The following is a 23,766-nucleotide window of genomic DNA, read 5'->3' on the forward strand; positions in this document are numbered from 1 at the left end:
TGAGAAGCTGACAGACGAGCAGACAAGGCTGGCATGGTTGGCGGAGCAGAGGGGGCTGGGGTCATAATCAGAGTCAAGGGGGAGATAAATAGGGGAACGGCAGAGGAGCCTTTCAAATGAGGACAAGACATTGGAACCTGATGAGGTGACACTGGGAAGCCCTTACAGGGATGCAGAGATGGGAATGCTGTGGTCAGTGACCGGCCAGGAAGGTGATCTTAGCAGTTGTTATTTGAATGGACCAGAGGGTGCAATATGGCTGCCAGAGAGGAGGAAGAGGTTATAGTTAGGAAGATGGGAGATAAGGGGGTAATGGAACTGAACAAAGTAAGGGTAAAACTCATCTGTTCAGGAGACAGAGAGTTCCCAGGGGCCAATCTAAGAGTATAGAACAAACTCCCACAACAATTGAGACCCATCACAAACCTCACACCTTCCATTCCAACTTCAATGAGCACTTCTGCAACCTTGTTTTTGCTAATATAAACACATAGCGCAGTGTACCTCTCTTACATTATTATATACACAGAAATACCCTGCGCCCGTATCCCCACACACAATTACTCCCTGGAGAGAAGAGGAGAGAAAGAAAGAACAACACTTGACAGATGCTAGTCATTCTGCTCACTGTACTTCTGAAAGGTTCTCAGATGCTATAGGGATGAGGGTGATATAAGAACCTGAATAGGGTCTGGACGAGAATTTTAGTTATGGAAGAAGAGGCAAATATTTATGATTTATAACCACAGACACTTTTCTTTCATTAGGAGGATCCCAAAGGCCTATAAAAACATTATCTGCAATTTACAAATGGGGAAACTGAGACTCGGAGAAGTGAAGTGACTTTCCTAACATCACAGAGAGTCAGTGACTGAGCAAGGAATGGATCTCAAGAGCCTTGACTCTTAGTCCATTATTTCTGACTAACACACCACATGCTCTCTTTTAGCTAGGAACAGGACCCAAGAATTCTGATTGCCAGATCCTCTGCTCTAGCCACTAATCAGACATCAGAGGTTCTCAAACTGTGTTCTTGTGTCCATGGAGTTCTTGCTTGTGGGCCACAAAAAGCAGGCTGATTAAAGACGCTATAATCCTCCTTGTTTTCACCTGCTAAAATCACACTAGAGACAACTAGAATAAATTACTTTCTGGACATTACATTTGAGATAAACAATTGCTATAGTTGCCACAGGCATGTTACCTGGTTAGAAATGGGAAGGGAGGTCATCTGCACAATTGCAAATGGGAAGAAAGGTACATGAAAAAGTCTCCCTCTTAACATGTGGTGAATTCTATTGCAAGGTTTGAGAACCCCTGCACTAAATCATACAATAGTCTGTGATCATGTAATAAAATACTGTATTGTAATGAGGCATCTGCTCCAAAGGGTATAGTAAAGATTGCTTGTACATCTATAATTTAGGCATTTCCTATATTTTGAGCATCTAACTATGTAACCTTAATACTCTCCATAGAATTTTGCAAGGAATTTCCTAGGGATTTTTAAAAGGAAAAAGATGAGAAAAAAATCAATAGGAGACACTGTCCAAGGCTTTGAAACTCTGCTGGCTTGTAAAAAAAAAAAAAAAAAAAATGGAAACAGAGCCCGTAAAGCTCCATACCTAGAACTTTTTCAGTTATTCTTCACTGGAATGCTGCTGTCCTTTAGCAAGACCACCAGAAAACAGCTGTCCTTAACAAAAGATTCCTGCCTACCAGGAAAAAATATGCATGGTAGGCTTTTATTAAACAGCTCTCTAATTTAAGTATCTGGGGGTGTGACGAAGTGGGACTGTTCTTAATGTTTCCTCTGAATACTGTGTGGGTGCCTCAGTTTCCCCTATGCATTTCTTAAGTCTCCAATGTGCATAAATGGCCAACAATCTGTCTCCTAGCAACAAATGGCCAGGGCCCTTCCCCCCTTGCAAGGGGATAGCTAAAGGTGAACAATGAGATCAGGTGACCTCCTGGCCCGGGAAAGAGACAAAGGCCAGAAAGGAGGGGCTGGAGCGGGTTTTCAGTTTGGAGCTGGCTGGGGACGGGATGTGAGGGCAGACGGGGTTGTCTTGCTCGCTGGGCCCCAGAATGGACCTGGCTGAGGGATCCTGTTCTCTGTACCTACAAACTCTGTTTTAGACCGTGTTCCTGTCATCTAATAAACCTCTGTTTTACTGGCTGGGTGTGTGTGCAGGACCCTCTGGCTGCCCCAGGACCCCACCTGGGCGGACTCGCTGTGGGAAGTGCACGGAGGGGCAGAGAATGCTGAATGCTCCAAGGTCAGACCCAGGAGGTGAAGCCGGGTGAGCTGCTTGCCCTGAAGACAGTTTGCTCCGAGGGAGAGGCGGCTTCCCAAAGTCCTGACTGGCTTTGTGGGGAGCAGTTCCAGAGCTTCGCCCGGGGACTCCGTGACAGGGGGGAAATTAGAAAAATAAAAGTTTTAGTAAGAGTAATAGATTAATTCAGCTGAGCAGATGGATTCATTGAGTCTGGTTCCAGGGAAAATCAATCCTCACCAGAGCCCTCCAGCAAGATAGCTAGTTACAAACATGACATCATCTGAACAAGCTTTCACTAGTCAATTATGCTTCCCCATGAATGAGAGGTGAAAGATTCTTTAGTCACTCTTTGGTGTCCATTCCTAAAGCCAGGTAGATTATTTCTCACAGTATATTTACATCCAGTTCTAAGGGCAGGAGGACACTTATTTACCAGCTACTGTGAACTACTTGTTCAAGTTAATAGAGTTACTGTTAGCAAAGTGCTTTGAAGATGTAAAATACTATGCACCATTGTTCTTTACTCAGGCTGTCAAGTGATTAAAAAATTAATCGTGATTAATTGTGCAATTAAAAAAATTAATCTCAATCGCACTGTTAAACAATAATAAAATACCCATTTATTTAAATATTGTGGATGTTTTTTACATTTTCAAATATATTGATTTCAATTCCAACACAGAATACAAATTGCACAGTGCTCACTTTATATTTATTTTTGATTACAAATATTTGCATTGTAAAAACAAAATAGTATTTTTCAATTCACCTAATACAAGTACTGTAGTGCAATCTCTTTATCATGAAAGTTGAATTTACAAATGTTATGTACAAAAAATAACCACATTCAAAAATAAAACAATGTAAAACTTTAGAGCCTACAAGTCCATTCAGTCCTACTTCCTGTTCAGCCAATCGCTCATACAAACAAGTTTGTTTACATTTGCAGGAGATAATGCTGCCCGCTTTTTGTTTACAATGTCACCTGAAAGTGCGAACAGGTGTTCGCATGGCACTGTTGTAGCCGGATTCATAAGATATTTACGTGCCAGATGCGCTAAAGATTCATATGTCCCATCATGTCCCAGAGGACATGCGTCCATGCTGATGACGGGTTCTGCTCGATAACGATCCAAAGCAGTGCAGACTGACACATGTTCATTTTCATCATCTTAGTCAGATGCCACCAGCAGAAGGTTGATTTCCTTTTTTTGGTGGTTTGGGTTCTGTAGTTTCTGCATCAGAGTGTTGCTCTTTTAAGACCTCTGTAAACATGCTCCACACCTCATCCCTCTCAGGTTTTGGAAGGCACTTCAGATTCTTAAACCTTGGTAGGGTGACCAGATGTCCCAATTTTATAGGGACAGTCCCGATTTTGGGGGCTTTTTCTTATATAGGCACCTATTACCCCCCACCTCCTGTCCCGATTTTTCACACTTGCCCTCTAGTCACCCTAAACCTTGGGTCAAGTGCTGTAGATATATTTAGAAATTTCACATTGTTACCTTCTTTCTGTTTTGTCAAATCTGCAGTGAAAGTGTTCTTAAAACGAACATGTGCTGGGTCATCATTCAAGTCAAAGGCGCCGACTTCCCCACTTTCTCCTGGGTGCTCGACATGCCCCTGGCCCCGCCCCCACTCCCTCCCTTACACGAGGCCCTGCCTCTTCCCACCCCTGCCCCGCCCCCATTCCAACCCCTTCCCCAAATCCCTGCCTTGGCCCCGCCTCTTCCCCACCTCCTCCCCCTCCCTCCCGGAGTGTGCTAATACCACCAAACAGCTGTTTGACGGCCACTGGGCGGAAAGCGCTGGGAGGTAGGTGGAGGAGTGGAGACGTGGCACGCTCAGGGGCAGGGGAGGAGGTGGGGCCGGGGGTATGGGGAGCTTGGCTGCCAGTGGGTGCAGAGCACCCACTAATTTTTCCCCGTGGGTGCTCCAACCCCGGAGCACCCATGGAGTCAGCACCTATGATCCAAGATTGCTATAACATGAAATATATGGCAGAATGTGGGTAAAACAGAGCAGGAGACATACAATTCTCCCTCAAGGAGTTCAGTCACAAATTTAATTAATGCATTATTTTTTTAACGAGTGTCATCGGCATAGAAACATGTCCTCTGGAATGGTGGCAGAAGCATGAAGGGGCATACGAATGTTTAGCATATCTGGCATGTAAATACCTTGCAAAGCCAACTACAAAAGTGCCATGTGAACACCTGTTCTCACTTTCAGGTGACATTGTAAATAAGAAGCGGGCAGCATTATCTCCAATAAATGTAAACAAACTTGTTTGTCTTAGCGATTGGCTGAAGTAGGACTGAGTGGATTTGTACATTGTTTAGTTTTTGAGTGCAGTTATGTAACAAAAAAATTTCTACAATTGTAAATTGCACTTTCACACTAAAGAGATTGCACTACAGTACTTGTATGAGGTGAACTGAAAAATACTATTTCTTTTCATTTTTTAAACAGTGCAAATATTTGTAATAAAAATAATATAAAGTGAGCACTGTGCACTTTGTATTCTGTGTTGTAATTGAAATCAATATTTGAAAATATAGAAAAACATCCAAAAATATTGAATAAATTTCAATTGGTATTCCATTAACAGTGCGATTAAAACTGCAATACATCGTGATTAAAAAAATTGTGATTCATTTTTTTGTTACATCATGTGAGTTAACTGCGATTAATCAACAGCCCTATGCTTTACACGTTACTCCTTTCCTATGTGTCACATACACCTCAGAGCTCTCTCCAGCTGCAGTGAAGAGCAAAATCCCCCATTGTCATCAGAGCTAGAATCTCACATTAGAAACTGTTGGTCACTACAATGTATTGCTGAGGATATCTGGAATTTCAGCTTCCCCAGTGTCCATAGATGGCCAGTGTTCTCTTCCAGCACCCTTTATTAGCTGTTGTAGGCCCTGCTTATGCTGGGGGAGCCTCATTCTGAGTGAGATGCATTGTTGTCTCATGAGCCCCGCCCCTGTCTCCACCATGGATGTGAGTACAATAGCAACTGAGGAACTGCATATTCCCAGACCAGGTTCAAGTTCCAAAATCCTCTAAGATGTTGCTGTCTTCCCACCTACATTATTACTATGGTTTTCCTAGGACAGCACAAGCCACTGCTGTGTTCAGCTTTGCAGGAGAAGAGAGTCTTTACCATTAGGACTCCTCTGACGCAGAGGCAACCTCTTTTTTCCCTTCCTCAGATGGCCCAAGAGAGACGCTGTCAGCCAGCCTCAGTATTGTCACAAAGCTCCTGAATCCTCATGAGCTCTCTCTAGGAGCATGGCTTGTCAGAGAATTATCACAGGGATCAGAAAGGCATTTCCCCATGTGCAGCTGTGCATCCCTCGCCAGGTGCAATATGGGAGATTTCACCTTCCTCTGAAACACAGCAGGCATTAGATGGTGTGATCTGGCATGGCAGAGGTGGGATTCTGGGTGACAATTGCCCTTGTGATATTGGGGACTGTGCTGTTCAGGGCTAAGCTTCCCAGATAGAGAGTCTGGACAAGATGCTGTGAAGCCCTTGTTATTATGCACAGCCAGTTGGAACCAGATACAGAACAAAGCAGAGCTCTTGCAAGTTCCTTAAACGCTGGGTGGTCACTCAACAACACAGCTCTGGGGTTCCTCTAGGAACCAACAGTTCCAGTCCTGCTCCCACTGCTCATCCCTGCCCCAATGATCTGCTCCTACAGTTCCATCCTGATCTATGGCAGCTCCTGCTCCTCCTGTCCTGGCCGCCCCATACGCAGCTCTGCCAATGCATAGATATCCTTCCTGACCTGCAACAAGTTAGAACCCAGAGGCTAATGCACAGAGCTCTTCTACCACTGGGCATGGCTCTATCTGAAAAAAAGATTTCACATGTTAAGACCTTCTGAGACAGCTGACTTCCTGTGTACCTGAGTGGCCCAGCTGCAGATGGAAGGTCTCCCTCCCTGCTCCCTGGCTCTGAACCTGACCTCTTCTTCTTTCATCTGCATATTCAGAAGCACCTTGAAGCTGGTTGGCTGCTACTGGCCTCCCCATCCCCCTCTTTAACAGGGACCAAGCTCAGAGGATTCTTCAATGCTAGTGCTTCAGTGCCTCTTCTTGTTCGACACACTCTCCAGATACTCTGGGAACACAGGGTACCCTGCAGGCGCCTACCACCCGCCCCCGCCCCCACAAAGGGGGACCCAGGTGAGTGCACCGTCTCCCTGGGGGAGGAGAGAGACTAAGCTGGTTCCTATTCAGGGAACTGGGAAATCTGGCAGTTTTGGGGAGTCTCTCCATGGGGAGGGTTTGCAGAATATATGGCTCTTCTGAGGAGGTTTGCAGATGCTTGTTTGGGGTATAATCTGGTTAAAGGAGGGTATTTTCAGAAGGTGTTGAGGGTAGTCTGGCTATTGGGGGTGTCTGTTCTCGGGGAGGTTTGGGGGGTGTCCGGCCATTTAGGGTGTTTGTTCTTGGGGTGGTGGCTTGCTGCATTCTGAGTAGCCTCTTTTGGGGTTTTTTCTCCCCTTCTTGTAAAGAAGCCTGGGTAGCTAATAGTAACACTCAGCATGTATAGAGTGCTTTACAAACATCCACTAATTAATGTGATAAAGGAACGGAGGGCTCAGACAGCGCAATGGCAGGAACAATTCACCCAAGAGCTAATGTACAAGTAGGGCAGGACCAAACCTGAACTCCAGGACATTAACATGTACATTGCAAGAGGTAGGGGGCACTGACTTGAGACTCCTTCCCTTCCCCTCCTCTCCCCTCCCAAAGTATTTTGGTTGTCCCCCGGTGCCCGAGTTTGCCTCCGTCCTAGAGGCTGTAAAAAGCTGGTATGCTCAATGAACGTAGGTGAGCTGGAGTCATCCCCAGCAGCAGTGGAGGAGACCCCTGTGTACAGCAGAGTTGCCCTGGGTCCTGGAAAAGCAGCATTCCTTGCTGAAGAATCCAGTGTATGTGAATGAGATGGGAGTAAGCAGGTGTCTCCATCTGCCATGGAAGTCAGGGTGCAGAGTACATTCTGCTTCTAAGAGCAGATGCTTTGGAGGCAGGGATCTGAAAATTTTCCTCAACTTGTCCCCTGGGTCCCTTGATGTGGGTGAATGGAGGGATTCTGCCAAGTCCCAGAGATGCAGCCTCTGGCCTCATCCCTCCAATACTGCTCTTTCAGGGGCTATTTTTTGGTTCTCCATAGCTCATTGGGGAATGGCTGCTGGTGCACAGGGCACTCCCTGTATGTGCCAAACCCCTCATGGGCTATAGAAAGACTGAAGAAAACCACGAAAATTCAGTGGTGCTAGAACTAGGGGTGCTGCCGCACCTCCTGACTTGAAGTAGTAAAAAAACCCCACCAAATACATGGTCTCCATCATCAGCACCCCCACTATAGAAATTGTTCCAGCACCCCTGCAAAAATTCAGCCAAAAGGCAACCCAGCTAGAAAGGGCCCCTTCAAGACAATCAGCAAATGCTCAGTTCCCCTATCTAGCACTCCTGGGATGCATAGGGGCCTCACAGAGTGCATGCAGCCCTGCTCCATCAATTCTCTGATACAAGGTTTAAAAGGTGACCATGAGCATTTACAAAACCCCTCATTCCAAAGGAAGATGAGGAGGTGTAGGGAGGTTTCCAGGAGGGAGAGAAATAGGTTGAAACAGAGGGCTTGTGTCCCACTCTCTGACTCTTTGTGGGGCAGGAGCAGCTTAGGTTAATGGGAAAAGCTGATTCTAGTATTTTTGGACAAGTTAAAAGTTTATGGCCAGCTCAATAGATATCTATTGTATTTACAAGGAGCCTAGCACCTTGGTGTCTAAATCAAGAAAGCTTCAGTTTAAGGAGTTTGTAAGATCCTTGACTTTACCTTTTCAGGTAAAAAAGATGAGGCACTGAGAGGGGGTTAAGTGCCAAAAAAAGGAGGTTCTACAACAAACTGATACATTAAAGAACAAGGCTCCAGTACATACAGTATGCCATACATCCAAGTGGTCTGAAAAAGCTCAGGAAAGAAGTGGCTGAACTATGCAAATATAGGAATTATATATGACTCTGTTAAAATCAGCTCCTATACCAGAGGACTGGAGGGGTAGAAAATGTTGAGTCTATCTTTAAAAAGGTTAGTAGGGGTGATCCTCGGAATTACAGACCAGTGACCCTTACTTTAGTCCCAGGTGAATAGATTGGAATTATCATGGGAATGGGCGACAGGGGATGGATCACTTGATGATTACCTGTTCTGTTCATTCCCTCTGGGGCACCTGGCATTGGCCACTGTCAGAAGACAGGATACTGGGCGAGATGGACCTTTGGTCTGACCCAGTATAGCCGTTTTTATGTTCTTATGAAAGACAGAATGATAAAATGCCTAGATGAGCATACGATTGGGATAAAATAGCAGGGCGTCTGTAAAGCCACACAGATTTCTGTGTGTGTCAACAAAACAGCAGGGGGAGAAAAGAGAAATGGTTGCTATAACTTACAAAAACCTTTAAAAAAACTTTGACCAAGCCGCTCACAAGAGGTTGTTAAGAAAACTAAACAGTCATTGGGTGACAGGCAAAGTACACTACCGCGGTAAATCGACCTACGCTACGCAACTCCAGCTACGTAGCTGGAGTCGACATACCTTAGGTCGAGTTACCACGGGGGGTCGACGGGAGAAACTCTTCCTTTGACTTACCTTACTCTTCTCGTCGGGAGTAGAGTACAGGGTTGACTGGAAAGAGATCTGCAGTCGATTTGGTGGGTCTTTACTAGACCCGCTAAATCAACCGCTGATGGATCGATCTTGGAGCGTCAATCCCGGCTGTAGTGTAGAGATAGGAACCAAAGGGCTTATCTACAATACCACGCAGGGTAGATCTAAGATACACAACTTCAGCTACGTGCATAGCATAGCTGAAGTCGATGTACTTAGATCTACTTACCGCGATGTTTTCACTGCGGTAAGTCGACAGTTGACGCTCTCCTGTCGACTCCACTTGCACTCCTTGTTCTGGTGGAGTACCGGAGTCGACGGGAGAGCGCTCAGCAGCTGATTTATCGCATCTATACTAGACGCGATAAATCAACCCCCACTGGATTGATCGCTGCCCGCCGATCCAGCGGGTAGTGTAGACAAGCCCATAGAGTAGGACTAAATGGTCAATTTCTAGCAGGGCAAAAAGGCTCCCAGGGTTGGTGAACATATTTATTAATGCTGTGGAAAAGAGGGAGAACAGTGGAGTGGCAACATTTGCTGATAACACAAAGGGTGTGTCTCCACTGCAGTGGGGAGTGAGTGTCCCTGCTTGGGTAGACAGCCGGACCCTAGTGGGGCTCCAGCTACCCTGGGTCTGAGCTCAGGTGGCTACCTGAGCCTCTGCAGCAATTCTTAGCGTGCTAGCTCGAGCCCAGCTAACACGAGTCTGTCTCCCTGGGCTGGCAGGCTCGATCCCAGCTCCAGTGTGGACATCCCCTAAGATATTTAGGTTAGTCACATCTAGAGAAGATAGCGAGAAACTTCAGAGCAACCTAACACAGCCGAGTGAATGAGTAGCATGATCACAAATGAAACTCACTTTTGACACATAGGAAATAATGATCTGAATTACTCTCCCACACTGGTAGGGTCTACACCAGTGGTTCCCAAACTGGGGTTCGTGAACCCATGGGGGTTCGCGAAATATTACAGGGGGTTCTCAGGAAAAAATTCCCTAATGGCGGACAGAGCTGTCCCTAGGGATCCCGGGCAGCATGGGGCCAGCAGCCTGGAGCCCCTGGACTTCCAAGAGCTAAGCAGATCAAAGCAAGCATATCTATCACACTGAGGAGATTTAAACTTCAAGACTCCTTATAAGAAATAGAAAGGGAGGTGGATATTTTTTGCTGTTTTTAAAATTAAATAGGCAGCTAGTATTGCTTTTAAAATTATTATGAAGAACAAGTTTGAACTTTGTTGTAACGTGCATTGTTTGCCTGGACTGCTCAAGACCTGAATGCTTGTGTAGGAGGAACTCTTTGAGTTGGCTTCTTAAATACCTTCCTGCTGTTTCACATCTGATACTCATTGATGAAACGTAGGAGCCTTGTCTTATAACAGGCTTTTTCAAAGTGATACAAGCTACGAAAGTGAAATCTTGGAAGAGTGTTGCCGTTTTCATAATGTAATAAAAATACTGTAATGATAAATAATAGTTGTTAATAAATAGTGTGTAATAAGCATGTCATAAAAACAAATTTTATATTTCCAAGATCACTGCTTTTATCATTTATACTCAGGTAAAGGAGAAAATCCCTGGAAATATTCATTTTTAGAAGGGGGTTCGTGAGACTTGACATTTTAGTGAAAGGGGTTCACAGGTTGTTAAAGTTTGGGAACCACTGGTCTACATGTACTGTAAACACTCAGGAAAAAGCCCGTGTTATTGTAGGCAGCTTAATAAAGCGTTTGTTCAATGTGCAGTAGCAGTTAAAAAAGCAAACTAAAATGTTAGGCTGCAAAAGGAATGGCACATAAATCAATAGTATGCCCTTCCCTGGAGCGCTGCTCAGTTTTGGTCACCCTGTCTCAAAGGGATATAGCAGAAGTAGAACGGGTTCAGAGGTGGGTGAGCGAAATGATGAGTGGCAAAGAGAAAAGAGAGATTGAAAAGACAGGACTGTTCAATTTAGAGAGGCGATATGCTAGAGGTGTGCAAAATAAAGCATGATTTAGAGAAGGTAAATCCAGCACTCCTATTTACCCTTTCTCATAATATAAGAGCAAAGGGATGTTCAGAGAAATTGAAAGGCAACCAGCTGGAAACCGGACATATATTTTACACAATGCATAATTAACCTGTGGGATTCACTGCCACAAGATAGCATTGAGTAGAAGACCTTAGTATTATTCCAAAAAGGATCAGATGTTTCAAGGATAATAAGAACAGCAACTGACATATTAGATATTATTTTTAAATGGTTAGAAGTAATATATGACGGGTTGAATCACAGAAACCTCCTTGGGAACTGCCAAGTGATGTGCCAAGACGACTTCTGCCCCTGCTTTCCCTGCCCGCTTGGGACCCCAGCACCCTGTCTTGCTGAGCCAGGCATGCCCATCTGCTCCAACACAGACCCAGGGTCTGAATTACTTGCCCCAAAGCTGCAGACTTAACTGAAAGCAGCTTACAGAAATGTTCTTGTCTTTAACACTCAGATGCCCAACTCCCAATGGGGTCTAAACCCAAATAAATCCGTAAACTCATAAATTGTTCGCCCTCTATAACACTGATAGAGAGATATGCACAGCTGTTTGCCCCCCCCCCAGGTATTAACACATACTCTGAGTTAATTAATAAGTAAAAAGTGATTTTATTAAATACAGAAAGTAGGATTTAAGTGGTTGCAAGTAGTAACAGACAGAACAAAGTGAATTACCAAGTAAAATAAAATAGAACTTGCAAGTCTATGTCTAAGAAACTTAATACAAATAACACCTCACCAGTTCCAGTAAGCTTCCTTTTACAGACTAGTCTCCTGCTAGTCTGGGTCCAGCAATCACTCACACCCCCTGTAGTTATTGTCCTTTGTTACAGTTTCTTTCAGGTATCTTTGGGGGTGGAGAGGCTCTCTCTTTAGCCGGCTGAAGACCAAATAGAGGGGTCTCCTGGGGGTTGAAATAGACTTTCTCTTGAGGGTGGAGACCCTCTCCTCACTCCTATGCAAAGTCTAGCTCCAAGATGGAGTTTTGGAGTCACATGGGCAAGTCACATGTCCATGCATGACTCAGAACTACAGGTAGCAGCCATGGTTCACATGCTACCTTGAACGTCCTCAAGTAGACTTCTTATGTGGATTGGAGCATTCCAAGATCTATTGTTCTTTAAGTGCTTCTTGATTGGGCACTTAACTTTGCAAATTCCTTTCTAAAGAAGCTGACCAAATGCCTTACAAAGCTTACTTAGAAATCAAGCAAGTATTCATAACTTCAAGTACAAAAATGATATATGTGTACAAATAGGATGAATAGATTCAGTAGACCATGACCTTTACAGAGATAAGTTACATGGCACATGTAGCATAAAACATACTCCAGTTATGTCATATTCCCATAAAGCATTATTGGATACATCATCACAATATAAACCCTCCTGCTTCAGGATGTAATCCAGCCATGAACTGAGGGTTAAAAGGAAAAAGCCCTATGGGTGGGTTATTCTGTAATTGTCCATTACAAGGTTTGTTGCATCTTCCTCTGACCCATCTGGTACTGGCCACGGTCAGAGACAAGGTACTGGCTAGTTGGAGCACTGCTCTGGTCTGGTATGTTAGTTCTTATACTCCTAACTGCCAGGTCAGTGGCTCATGCTCTGCTCATCTAATCCTCCCTACCCCACTCCTTTCATTTTCTTCTAAAAAAAAAGAAGCTCCTAGAAATAAAATGCAAACCATTGTTTTAACTCCTTAGTTCTAATGTACATTGATAACTGGAGGCAACATTAAAGAGTGTCACTGCTTCTGGATCACTGAAACTTTTGGGTTGCACTGCCAGCTCTGCAGCTCCTCCGAGCCTGATGCTGAGTGGTACCTGGGTCTGTGTGTGTCAGACCCTTCTTACCCAAGCACTAGTCCTGCTTGAATGTGTGTATGCCTAGGTGCCCAGGGCTGACAGGCATCTTACTCAGGAACCAGCTGTGCCCGGCTGTGGGTGCATTCAGATGCCCAAGGCTGGCAGAACCAGGCACCACCTGTGCCCAGCCTCAGATATATTTATATGCTACTAATGAGTGTACTGAGGAGCTGGCTATTCAAACTGAGTTGAGTGTAATGTCTGATACCTGTATGTTTCAGGCAGAGGCAAAGTCCCCTGTCCTACACTATGTGGATGATAGTGCAAACACATGTAAAACCCTCAGAGAGTCACTTTCTGAACATTAGTATTCATGTATCCAGACCCTGGGAAGGATGGAGTAGTGAGGCCATCACAGAGAGATTAGGCACTTGTCTATTCTCCAGTTGCCACAGCCCCAGACGTGGGAAAGTCTTGTGAGATGTAGAGATGCACTGAATGCTGGATGTATTCAACAGCACAAGTGAGCACTGAAACACAAAGATGTGGGGCTCAAGAGGAGCAGTCAGATTTCTCCTTTCAGAGTGATTCAGAAGGGGTTTTCTGCAATGCGAGTAAAGCCAGGACAGTCTGAGCTGAAGCGTATCCATAAGTGCCACCTTCTTACAACACCCACCTCAAGCTGAGGAACTTCTAGGATACAGCCCTGAGCTCCCTTTCCTGAGCTAAGGGGCACCTCAGAGAACCTCTACCAAGGCTGATGCTTGGTTGAAACAGAGTTTGGATCTGAAATCTCTCTGGGTATTTATACTATGCTCATCACCACTGTATCTGAGTGCCTTACAGAATTCCATGGGTCTGCCAAGTAGTCTAATCAATGCTGTTTTGTGGTTCTGTCTATCTACCTATCTTCTGTCTCTCTTTAGGCATTTACGTTGCACACATTGTCTAGGATTCTCTTGCTCTGGATTGTGGGGAAGGGTGTATAAGACATTTAATATTATTTATTGGGAAGTCTGGCAAGGAAGGCAGCAGTGAGATTTGTGATCATTTTAACCTCTCATGGAAGGATAATCCAAAGCTACAGGCTGTCTGCTTAGAAAGTTTTGCCTCCTATAGCTGACAGTTCCACTGTTCCTGGGGATGCAAATACTGTGGCTGCAGAGAGAACCTGGGCCCAAACCATGAATGAACATATATTGAATGGGAAGCCCTTGTACTGTCCCGAGCACCAGGAAGGTGTGCTTGTGCTTCCTGCATTGTATAACAGGTAAACTGACATGTTTTTAACTGGCTGGAGGCTTTTCAGCACTGGTGGGTGAAGTGGGTTACCATTGAGCAGGGAGGTCACAGGGAATCGATCACAGGGAATGAGTGAGGAAGAACTGTTCCCACACAAATGGAGAGCTGACACAGTAGAGTTCATTGGGTAACATTTCTTGCTTTTTTCTCAGCTCCAGCTCTCAGAAACAGCTGGCACATTAGCAGTCCCCAAGTCCTAGGGTGTTCCTGTATAACAAGTACCATCATCAAAGCAACTGCTGAGTGGCAACTGTTGAGTGTCAGCTCTTCATCTTCAAGAGTGGAAAAAACGATGAATGGGAGCTGTGTCTCTGAGCAGGATGGGGATAGCTCGAGTTCAGGACACTCAGGTGGGCAGAAAGAAGAGCCCTGTCTCCAAAGAGACTCGTTGTTCTCTTCCCCCAGTGTGTCCATCATATCACAACTCCTCAGCCAGACAATCGCTAACAGGGGACTGGATCCAAACTTCCTTTTCCCTTCCTCGCAGACAACAGAATCACCCCAGGAAGCCAGGGACTGCCCATCTTTTAAGGAAGGGACACCAACCCTGGCCTCCCCTATGTGCTACACTCCAATCTCCAGTTTTGGTGACACAGACCAGTTCTATAATGAACACTTACGAGCTAAGAGGGCCAGAGTGGAAAGCATTATCCGAGGTATGAGCCTCTCACCAAACCCTACCGCACTTGGTACCAATGAGGAAAGAGACAGAGAACGCCCTGTGGAGAAAAGAAGCGAGAACTACAGGGAGAACAAGAGAAAGCAGAAGCTTCCCCAGCAGCAAAGCCCACATGTAGCACAGCTTGCAGGAAGAGGCAGGAGCAGCGCCAAGGCAGAGGAGTGCCACCAACTGAAGGAACAGCTTCAAGTTTTGCAGCAGCAGCTGAGGCAGCTTCAAGAGAAATTCTTGCAGGTTTATGAGTTCAGTGATTCAGATCAAAGCCACAAAGGGATGGAAAAGACCATGCACTTACTGAAGGGGAAGTGTGGAGACAGTCTAGATGAAAGCTGTCAGGCTGCTACCAGTGACCAACACAGAACTCTTCTTTGGAGGAGCATCTCAGGGATGGAAGGCCACAAAATGTCAGAAGAAGAAAGGAGAATGGGGGATCTGGGTGAACTGTCCTCTGAAAAAAGAACCTTTTCTGAGACATTAAAGCATGAGCTAGCCACAGTGGTATCTCAGGCTGTGGACACGGTTTTGAAAAAAATATTGTCCAAGCCATCAGGCCATCTGGCTCAGCTGTACAACAGCCTCCTAATCTCAGCGCCAGACAGCAGAAGAGAGGATTTTGCCGCTGAGGAATATTCCAGCAGAAAATGGCTTCCTGGGGCTTCCTCCCAAAATTTGGTAAATTCACTGACTGAAGCCCATACAGAGGCCTTGTCGCTAGTCATGGATAAGTCTCCAGACTTTCATGTTCACCCAATCAGTTCAAGAATGGCTAGAAAACCCTGCCATGTACCTAACATGAATCACCCCTCGGTCATGACTTCTCAAGTTCAAGAAAAACAGATTCTTAGCCAGCTACTAGAGTACAGTCAAAATGGCCATTGGAACAGCAGCTCTCATAGAATTGCCCCAGACAGGTCTTCTCAAGAGTCCCTAGATCTACCTTGGAGAGCAGTCAAATTGAAGTCATCAGTCATGAGACACCAGCAATATCCAATGTCCCTTAACACCGCTGAAATGGAAAGTTTGGCTCTTCTTCCAGCCAGGAAGGCAGAATGTGGAGAGCTGCAGACTGTAATGGATGGGGTGCCCTTCTCCTCAGTCCATATATCCTTTAGTGACCATTAAAGATCAGAAGTTAGAGCCTCAAGCATGAGTAGCTGCTCTTAAGGTTGCCCCCTCACCTACATGCATGAATCAGAGATAGTACAGGGGCTGATTAGCTAACAGGGTTTCATGTACTACTGTGAGAATGCAGGTCATGAGGCTCCCCTTTCACATGGTGCTGGCAGAGGAGCCTAGGCAGGAGAGACCAGCTGTCTCAGATCTGAACCCTCCTGAAGGCCTAACACATAAGCTCCCTCTTCTCCATTCAGGAGGGCTATACTGGGCTCTATTCAGAGCTCACTTTTGTTACTCCTGGTTGACCAGAAGGTGGCGCTATTAGCTAACACTGCTCATGTGAAAGACTCAGAGAGATCTCATTGCAGAAGACAGAGTTCTCAGCCTGCCGGAGCTCCCTCTCCCATCAGACCCCATCAGAGACCCCATTAGTGACCAGTGCTCCCCAGGACAGGCCCATGGACTGAAGCTTTCTTCCCACCCAGAACGAACACATTTGATTTTCAGCAAAACTGTCCAGTGGACTAGCAAAAGGCCCATTTTGGTGCTAATGCTCAGCACATCCAATATTAGGGTTGCCGGGGTCCGGTCCGTTTTGGACCGGAATGCCTGGTCGAAAAGGGACCCTGGCTGGCACTGCCGACTGGGTCATTAAAAGTCCCATCAGCAGCGCAGTGGGGGCTGGGGCTAAGGCAGGCTGCCTGCCTGCCCTAGCTCCGCGCGGCTCCCAGAAGCGGCTGCCAGGTTCTTGCAGCTTCTAAGTGCATGGGCGGCCAGGGAGGCTCTGCACGCTGACCCCGCCCTAAGTGCCAGCTCCACAGCTCCCATTGGCCGGGGACCACGACCAATGGGAGCTGTGGGGGCGGCGCCTGCAGCTGTGAGGGCAGCATGTGGAGCCTCTCTGGCGGTCTATGCGCCGAGGGCTGCAGGGACCTGGCATCTGCTTCCTGGGAACCATGGTAAGCGCTACCGGGACCCCCACCCCATGAACCCCCTCCCGCACCCAAACTCCCTCCCAGAGCCCACACCCCTGCAACCCCCTGCCCCAGCCCTGAGCCCCCTCCTGCACCCCAAACCCCTCATCTCTGGCCCCACCCCAGAGCCCACACCCCTAGTCAGAGCCCTCACCCCCCCACACCCCAACCCACTGCCCCAGCCTGGATTCCCCTCCTGCATCCAAACTCCCTCCTGGAGCCCACACCCCCCAACCCCCTGCCCCAGCCCGGAGCCCTCTCCCACACCCCAAATCCCTCATCCCCAGCCCCACCCCAGAGCCCGCACCCTCAGCCGGAGCCCTCACCCCCCTCCTGCACCCTAACCCCCTGCCCCATCCCGGTGAAAGTGAGTGAGGGTAGGGGAGAGTGAGCAATGGAGGGGAGGGGGATGGAGCAAGCAGGGGCAGGGCCTCAAAGAAGGGGTGGGGCAGAGGTGGGGCTTCAGGGAAGGGGCGGGGCAGGGGTGTTCGTTTTTGTGTGATTAGAAAGTTGGCAACCCTATATACATCATATTCCAAAGCACTTTACACACACTAACATATTATCCCTCTCCCTTCTGAGGTAGAGTAAATAGTATCAATGTCTTTATTTCACATGGAGGCTACTGAGACACACAGGTGGAGTGACTTTCCCCAGGCCGAGAGGATGTCGGTGACAGAGCTGGGAATAGAACCCAAGCGCTCCTGACTCACAATCCCATTCTCAGGCCAGCTCTTAAATCTTGGTGGTCACATGATCCTGGCACTGAAAACAGATTTTCCACATATGTCCACATTACTGTCAGCCAGGGCAGGGACTCCTGCTGGCTGTGGCTCTCCTGGGACTGTCAAGGGGAGAAGTGTTCACTAGTGGAGTCTTAATTGGGGTCAGATAATTAGAGGACCCCCTCAGATGGGGATTCCTCAGGAAGCACCCTTCTTCCATCACCCCATTACCATTCAGCAGAGAGTGGGCTGTCTGTGCAGAGGAGACATCACAGGTAAAGATGGGCATGCTGGAGGCATCCTCAGGAGTGTCTGGCCTTGTGCAAATTCAATGATTTGTATGTGCAGGCAAACAGGAAACCGTTTTTCCTTGACTCTGGGGTAAATCCAGGAGGCTCTGACCCCTGGCCACCTGAAGAAGGCCAAGCTGATGTTCTTCTTCACTCGCTACCCCAGCTCCACTCTGTTGAAAACCTACTTCCCTGATGTCCAGGTACAGCTGCTTAACCCAGCCCTGCTGCCAACCAAGCCCAACTGGCAGTGCTGCCAACCTCAAAGCTCCCGTTTTTGCCGATCGCATGTGAAAAGTAGCCCAAAAGTCACCAAATGACAGTTTGCTTCCAAAAGCCCCAATTTTTGCCATTTCAAAGAAATCACCATGGTTGGCAACACTGGCAGCGGCTGCTCACTTGCACGCGGGCCACTTCTGGGTTTATACCCCATTGCTGCCTCCCCATTGGCTACCTCCCCACCCAACTGGAGACATCCCACAGCCAAAAGTAGGGTAACCAGATGTCCTGAAATTATCGGGACTGTCATGATCTGAGGGGCTTCATCTTATATAGGCAACTATACCCCCCTCCTCAAAAAAAAAGTGTCCCCATTTTTCACACTTGCTATCTGGTCACCCTGGCCAAAAGGAAGCCCTGCTTTACCACAGCCAGCAGGGCTCTGTTCCCAAGGTGCATGTGCCATGTGGCTTCTGCTGGCCGGGAGAGGCGGACTTAGTCCATCTGCGCATACACCTCAGTATCTGCTCATTCAAACAGCCATCAGATGCCAGCAAAGAGACAGGGACTGGGGAGCAGCAGGGCTCTACAAGTTTGTCTACACGAGCCCTGCAGTGCAGAGTATGAGGATGTGAACTGCAGCTCGCAGAAAAATGCTGCGTGTAAATATCTCTCCCTCCCTCCCCCCGTGGACGCTGCAGATGTGAACTAAAAGGTGCCCAGTTTGCATGAACATAATCCTCTTCAAACTTATGTGCACGCTGCAATTTACCCCTCTGTAGTCTGCACTGCAGGGTCGCACTGTAGCATAAAAAGCTGCCTGTTGCAGATTCAAGATTGTTTATCATCGAGGCCTTTCAAAAGTAGCCCAGTTGATGAAACATCGCCTAGGGTGGCAACACTGCTTACTGGCCTAATACCCTGGGTTACACTATCTTATGCTAGAAGGCACGAACTCACAATGTTGTAGGTCCTCTATGTGCTTTAGCGGCCCGTATGGCTGATTATGGAGCAGCACTGTCTTCTCATTGGGCTCTCCCCACCTTGCCAGCGATAGAGTGGGTGCAGGGACAGCAGCTGCTTCAAAAAGTGTGTGTGTACGCAGGGGATAGAACAGAGGAAAGGATGGTCAAAATCTCAGGGTAGGAATGAGCATCCAGATGGTCCTCTGCAGCCTTACCAGCTACCCCTGCTGCACATACACATCCCTGTGTAAAGGACATGGGGCATGGCTAGATGGGATGCTTTTGCCAGGGCTGATGGATCAAAGGAAAGTTCAAGCTAAGATTCCTGGGCACCATCTGTGACATATGTACCAGGACTGTACTATCCTCCCAGCTTCCTGATTAATTCTGCCCCCTCCGACACTGAACCCCTGCATAGAATTCCTCTGCATTGATTACATGGTCTCAGGTGCAAGGCAGCATTTCAGCTATTCTTATGCGGTTGGGGGGGGGGGGGGGGGCGGGACAGGCAAAATACAAGGAGAATCTTTCCTTCTCTGTTGGCAGATGATCACTGAATTTCACCCAGTCATTCCCCATGTGAACTGTTGGGGGCCGGGGGTGTGTGTGTGTGTGTCGTGTTTTTGAGGAAGCTGAATGGGTTCTTTCACATTTTTGGTGTCTAAGATTTCTACATTTATTTTCTTTGCTGAAATCTGGTTCCTTCTCATGGCGTCCAATGGGAACAGGGGTATGTTTAACCCTTCCTTGTTCCTCTGGTGCATGTCCTTTCACAGTTCAACCGCTGCATCACTTCCCAGCTCATCAAGTGGTTCAGCAACTTCCGTGAGTTTTACTACATCCAGATGGAGAAGTTTGCCCGACAAGCCATCTTGGAGGAAGTCACGGATTCCAAACACCTGATGGTTTCTCGGGACTCTGAGCTATTCAGGGCCCTCAACATGCACTATAACAAGGGGAATGACTTTGAGGTAAGACTGTGCTCAGCCAGGATGGAAATGTCGGGGTGCCCCGGAGTGCATCTAGCCAACGTGTCTGCAAGCTGGGATCAGTGCCATCCCTTAGCTCCCATCACAGAGCAAAGGGATAGAGGGGAAAACAAGTTCTGACCATAATTACAAAGGATAGAAAAACCAGGCCTAAGGGCCTACAGCCGTAATTCTGGCATCACTAGCACATGTAACAGAGTCAATTGAGTTTGTGCTCAGCGTTGCTTGTAATCATTTGACTTAGGGGCTTGATGGTAAAAAGACAACTGCAGGCAAGTCACTTATGGGCTGATTTTCACAGGCACTGTAAACCTGCAGATCCCATTGTTTGCAAAGGCTGCTGGGAAATCAGCCCATGCATACTTCACACTTGTCATCTTCAAAGCATTTTACAAATATTGATGGATTTCTCCTCACAGCTTCCAAGAATGTGAGTGAGGCATTAGTCCCATTGTAGAGATGGGGAATCCAAAATACAGAGAGGGTAAGTGACTTGTCCCAGGCCACGCATTGGGAGTCGTGTCACAGCTGGGATTGGGACTTCCTGGTTCCCAGTCCCGTGCTTACTCTGCTTGATTAGACCTCTCCATCCAATTATCTGTATTCTTATCCAGTGCCCATCTCCATGGTCACCAAGTGTCCAAGTCTCAGGAGGGACTTCTCACCCCCATGTCCCGAGCTGAAACTCTGACTTTCTTCGCAAAAGCTTTAACTGTCCTGAGATGTGAAGGGCTGGACTCTGGGCAGTGCCTTATGTACTCTGGGACAACCTGCCATCTTACGGCCCTCATGGGAATCACCATCGACTCAGAGGGGGCAGTCTGAGCTGTATGTCCGCTTAGTGCTGAATCACAGGCTCCTTATGTGGGAACATTACGAGTGCTCACCCATCACCCTGTAGGGCAGGACTAACCAGATCTTCTCCACGAAATGGAGGAACTATAGCAGAATTCTGACCTTGCTGTCTGAGAATGAAACTGTGTCCTGGTTGGGAAGAACCGTATGGGAAAGTAGTTGAGGTTATTTGGGGGAATCAACCACCCTGCTAACCTGAATGAGCAGCTGGGCTACTTGTCTGGGAGGGGAGATTGGAGAGAGGTTCAGCTGCTAGGGAGCTGGGTATCCACCCCTGGGGGGGCTGGGAAGGCTGCCAGTATCTGTGTCTGCCAGGGGGGAGACCAGAACTCCCTCTCCTTGTGTATGTTTGGCACGGTGTGCAGCAGCCCTTCCCATCCTCCTCCTAAGTCTCCCTCTCTCTTTGTCTGCAGGTCCCTGATCGCTTCCTGGAAGTTGCTAGCATGACCCTGCGGGAGTTCTTTAGTGCTGTCAGGGCAGGGAAGGACTCTGACCCCTCCTGGAAGAAACCCATTTACAAAATTATTTCAAAACTGGATAGTGACATCCCAGATGTGTTTAAATCTTCCCGCTGCCTCCAAGAACTACTCCAGAGTTAAATCTGCATGGGAAGTGGCCTAAGACTATGTCATGCTGCAGCTTGATCAGAGAGAGGCTGGCCTGAGCTATGTAGCTGTTGGGCCCAGCCTACATTGTGGGTAATGTTACTAGTATAAGACAGCAATAGCACCATTTCTTATGACGATATCTAATCTGGCCTGAAGCGTGCCCTCCCCTCTGGAGAGGTCTATCTATTACATACTTGAACTGCCAGTATTTTATGTCATTCGTTATACCAGCGGTCCCCAAACTTTTTACCTCAGGGGGCTGGCAGCTAGGTGCTGGGAGCAGAGCGCCGGACTCGGGACTGGGACTGGAGTCCCTGGTACAGGGCCAGCAGCTGGGGCCGGGAGTGGAGCTGGGTGGCACTCCCTCTCCGCCCTCCTCCCCCCAGCCATGTCCCCCCGAATGTTTGTTCATGCCCCCCTACGGGAGTGCGCCCCACAGTTTGGGGACCTCTGTGTTACTTTGTAGCTCAAAGCAAGTGAGGCCTCATGCCTTAGACCTATAGGGAAGAAGGATGGTGGTTATGTCATCTGGCTGGAAGATCTAAGTTCTACTCCTAGCGCTGCCCTAACACGCTGTGTGACCTTAGGCAAGTCACCTTCCCAGTCTGTGCTTTGGTGTCCCCGTCTGTAAAACAGGGCTAATATCATTCCTGTTTATAAATCACAGAGGTCCCTGATGGAGGGTCTTAATAAAGTGCAACGAATTCTTGGCCAAGTGAAGCGAGGTCCTACACTCAACAGCATTTCTGTTTTACCATCTGTTTGGAGGTAATATGATAAATTCTGAATACTGCAATGAACAGTTCCAAAATTTCAGGCCCCAGGACTAGCATCAAATATCAACAGGACTATCAACACGCCCATGTGATAGATGCAAAACAATAATTCCTACAATGGAGCTCGTAATGGAACGGATGGAGGAAGTGGGTAGCATCAGAGAATGCAGGTCCCTTTCCTGGCTCCCCAGCTGCCTCCTGTAAGAGCGCCTCATAGCCTTTGCATGCTGGATCCAAACATTTGAGTGTACTTTTTAGTGTGCATTTGTGAAATAGTATATCAGAAGAGATGTCTAGCCAATGACTCTCTCCTTTGCTGTCGCAGGAGAAATGGGGGGGGTGGAGGAGGGAGGGAGGTTTGAGCAGCTGACCAGAGCAGAGCCCCATGATCAGTTGCCGTTAATGCAACTGATATTATTCTTTAGTGCCATCCTTGATCAGCCACTTGCCTAGGGGTGGAAACTCACTGAACTTATGCCATTAAGCTCCAAGTTCTCTTTGCACTGACTTGTATTTCTGTTGACATAAATTCCTTAACATCCTGGTGCCACATTTAATCTTCCTAACTAATAAAAGAGGAGAAACCACCTGGTTCCCTCTTGTGCCAGCACTGATGGTTATGATTTAGGGTCTGTCAGTCCTGCATCCCTGCTTTTTCCAAATCAAACTAGAACTCCTCTTTTCTGTGATGAAAGAGGCTGGGATGTTTGCACCCCTTACTAAGCCAAGTGGAAGGCCTGTTCCATCACCACACACACCTATATAGTAGTTTCGCAGATACTAACAAGGGTTACTGGTCTTATCTCCCAACAGTCTAAAATGCAGATATGCATTCTGGATAATACTGAAAAGCTCTGGGAGCCGTTTCATTCAATGTACAGGTGTAGTTGAAGATCTTCTAGTAGAGCTTTTTGGATGGAACGTATAAAGACTTGAAGTCATTGCACACGTCCCTACCCACCACTCTCATTTCCAGGAGTGTCATGTGCAATCCAAGAGATATGGAGTCTCTCTTCCAGAAGTAGGGTGACCAGACAGCAAGTGTGAAAAATCGGGACGGGGGTGGGTGGTAATAGGCACCTATATAAGAAAAAGCCCCAAATATTGGGACTGTCCCTATAAAATTGGGACATCTGATCACCCTATCCAGAAAAGACAGAGCAAGGTACAGCCCTAGAGCTGTCCCCCAAAGCTCTGGCAGATCTCGCTTGCTGAGGACTTCACAAAATGACTATGCCAGACTAAATGGGATGCCAACATGAGTTACATGTTCTCTTTTCCAGAGCTGTCTTTAGAGCCGAAAGAGAATTAAGGCTGGTGGTCTGTCATGGTAAAAGATGCAACAAACCAATGGAGGGAAATGTCAAAAGGTCATTTTGAGAATGTATCCTTTATTTTGCAATTAAAAGTATTTAAAACCATTAAAAATCCCAGCTCACTCTCCCTCCTTTGCTACAACAG

At 47.2% G+C, this 23,766-nt stretch overlaps 1 protein-coding gene across 1 annotated transcript; it reads left to right on the forward strand.

Annotated features, from left to right (window-relative positions):
• Positions 1–14,767: 14,767 nt before the first annotated feature.
• Positions 14,768–21,520, forward strand: PROX2 (prospero homeobox 2). Its single transcript, XM_065403288.1, has 5 exons — positions 14,768–15,119; positions 15,825–15,889; positions 17,989–18,096; positions 19,854–20,048; positions 21,335–21,520. Exons 1-5 carry the CDS (start codon positions 14,768–14,770, stop codon positions 21,518–21,520), a joined length of 906 nt encoding a protein of 301 aa, XP_065259360.1.
• The last annotated feature ends 2,246 nt before the right edge of the window (positions 21,521–23,766 follow it).

Source organism: Emys orbicularis, chromosome 4 (assembly GCF_028017835.1).
Source record: "Emys orbicularis isolate rEmyOrb1 chromosome 4, rEmyOrb1.hap1, whole genome shotgun sequence".
In the NCBI taxonomy this organism is placed as follows: Eukaryota; Metazoa; Chordata; order Testudines; family Emydidae; genus Emys; species Emys orbicularis.

Coding starts and splice junctions, on each gene's coding strand:
- PROX2 (XM_065403288.1), top strand. CDS start 14,768: ATGAGCCTCTCACCAAACCCTACCGCACTTGGTACCAATGAGGAAAGA. Junction 15,120..15,824: donor AGACAGTCTAGATGAAAGCT/GTCAGGCTGCTA, acceptor CTCTTCTTCCAG/CCAGGAAGGCAGAATGTGGA. Junction 15,890..17,988: donor TGCCCTTCTCCTCAGTCCAT/ATATCCTTTAGT, acceptor ACTCTGGGGTAA/ATCCAGGAGGCTCTGACCCC.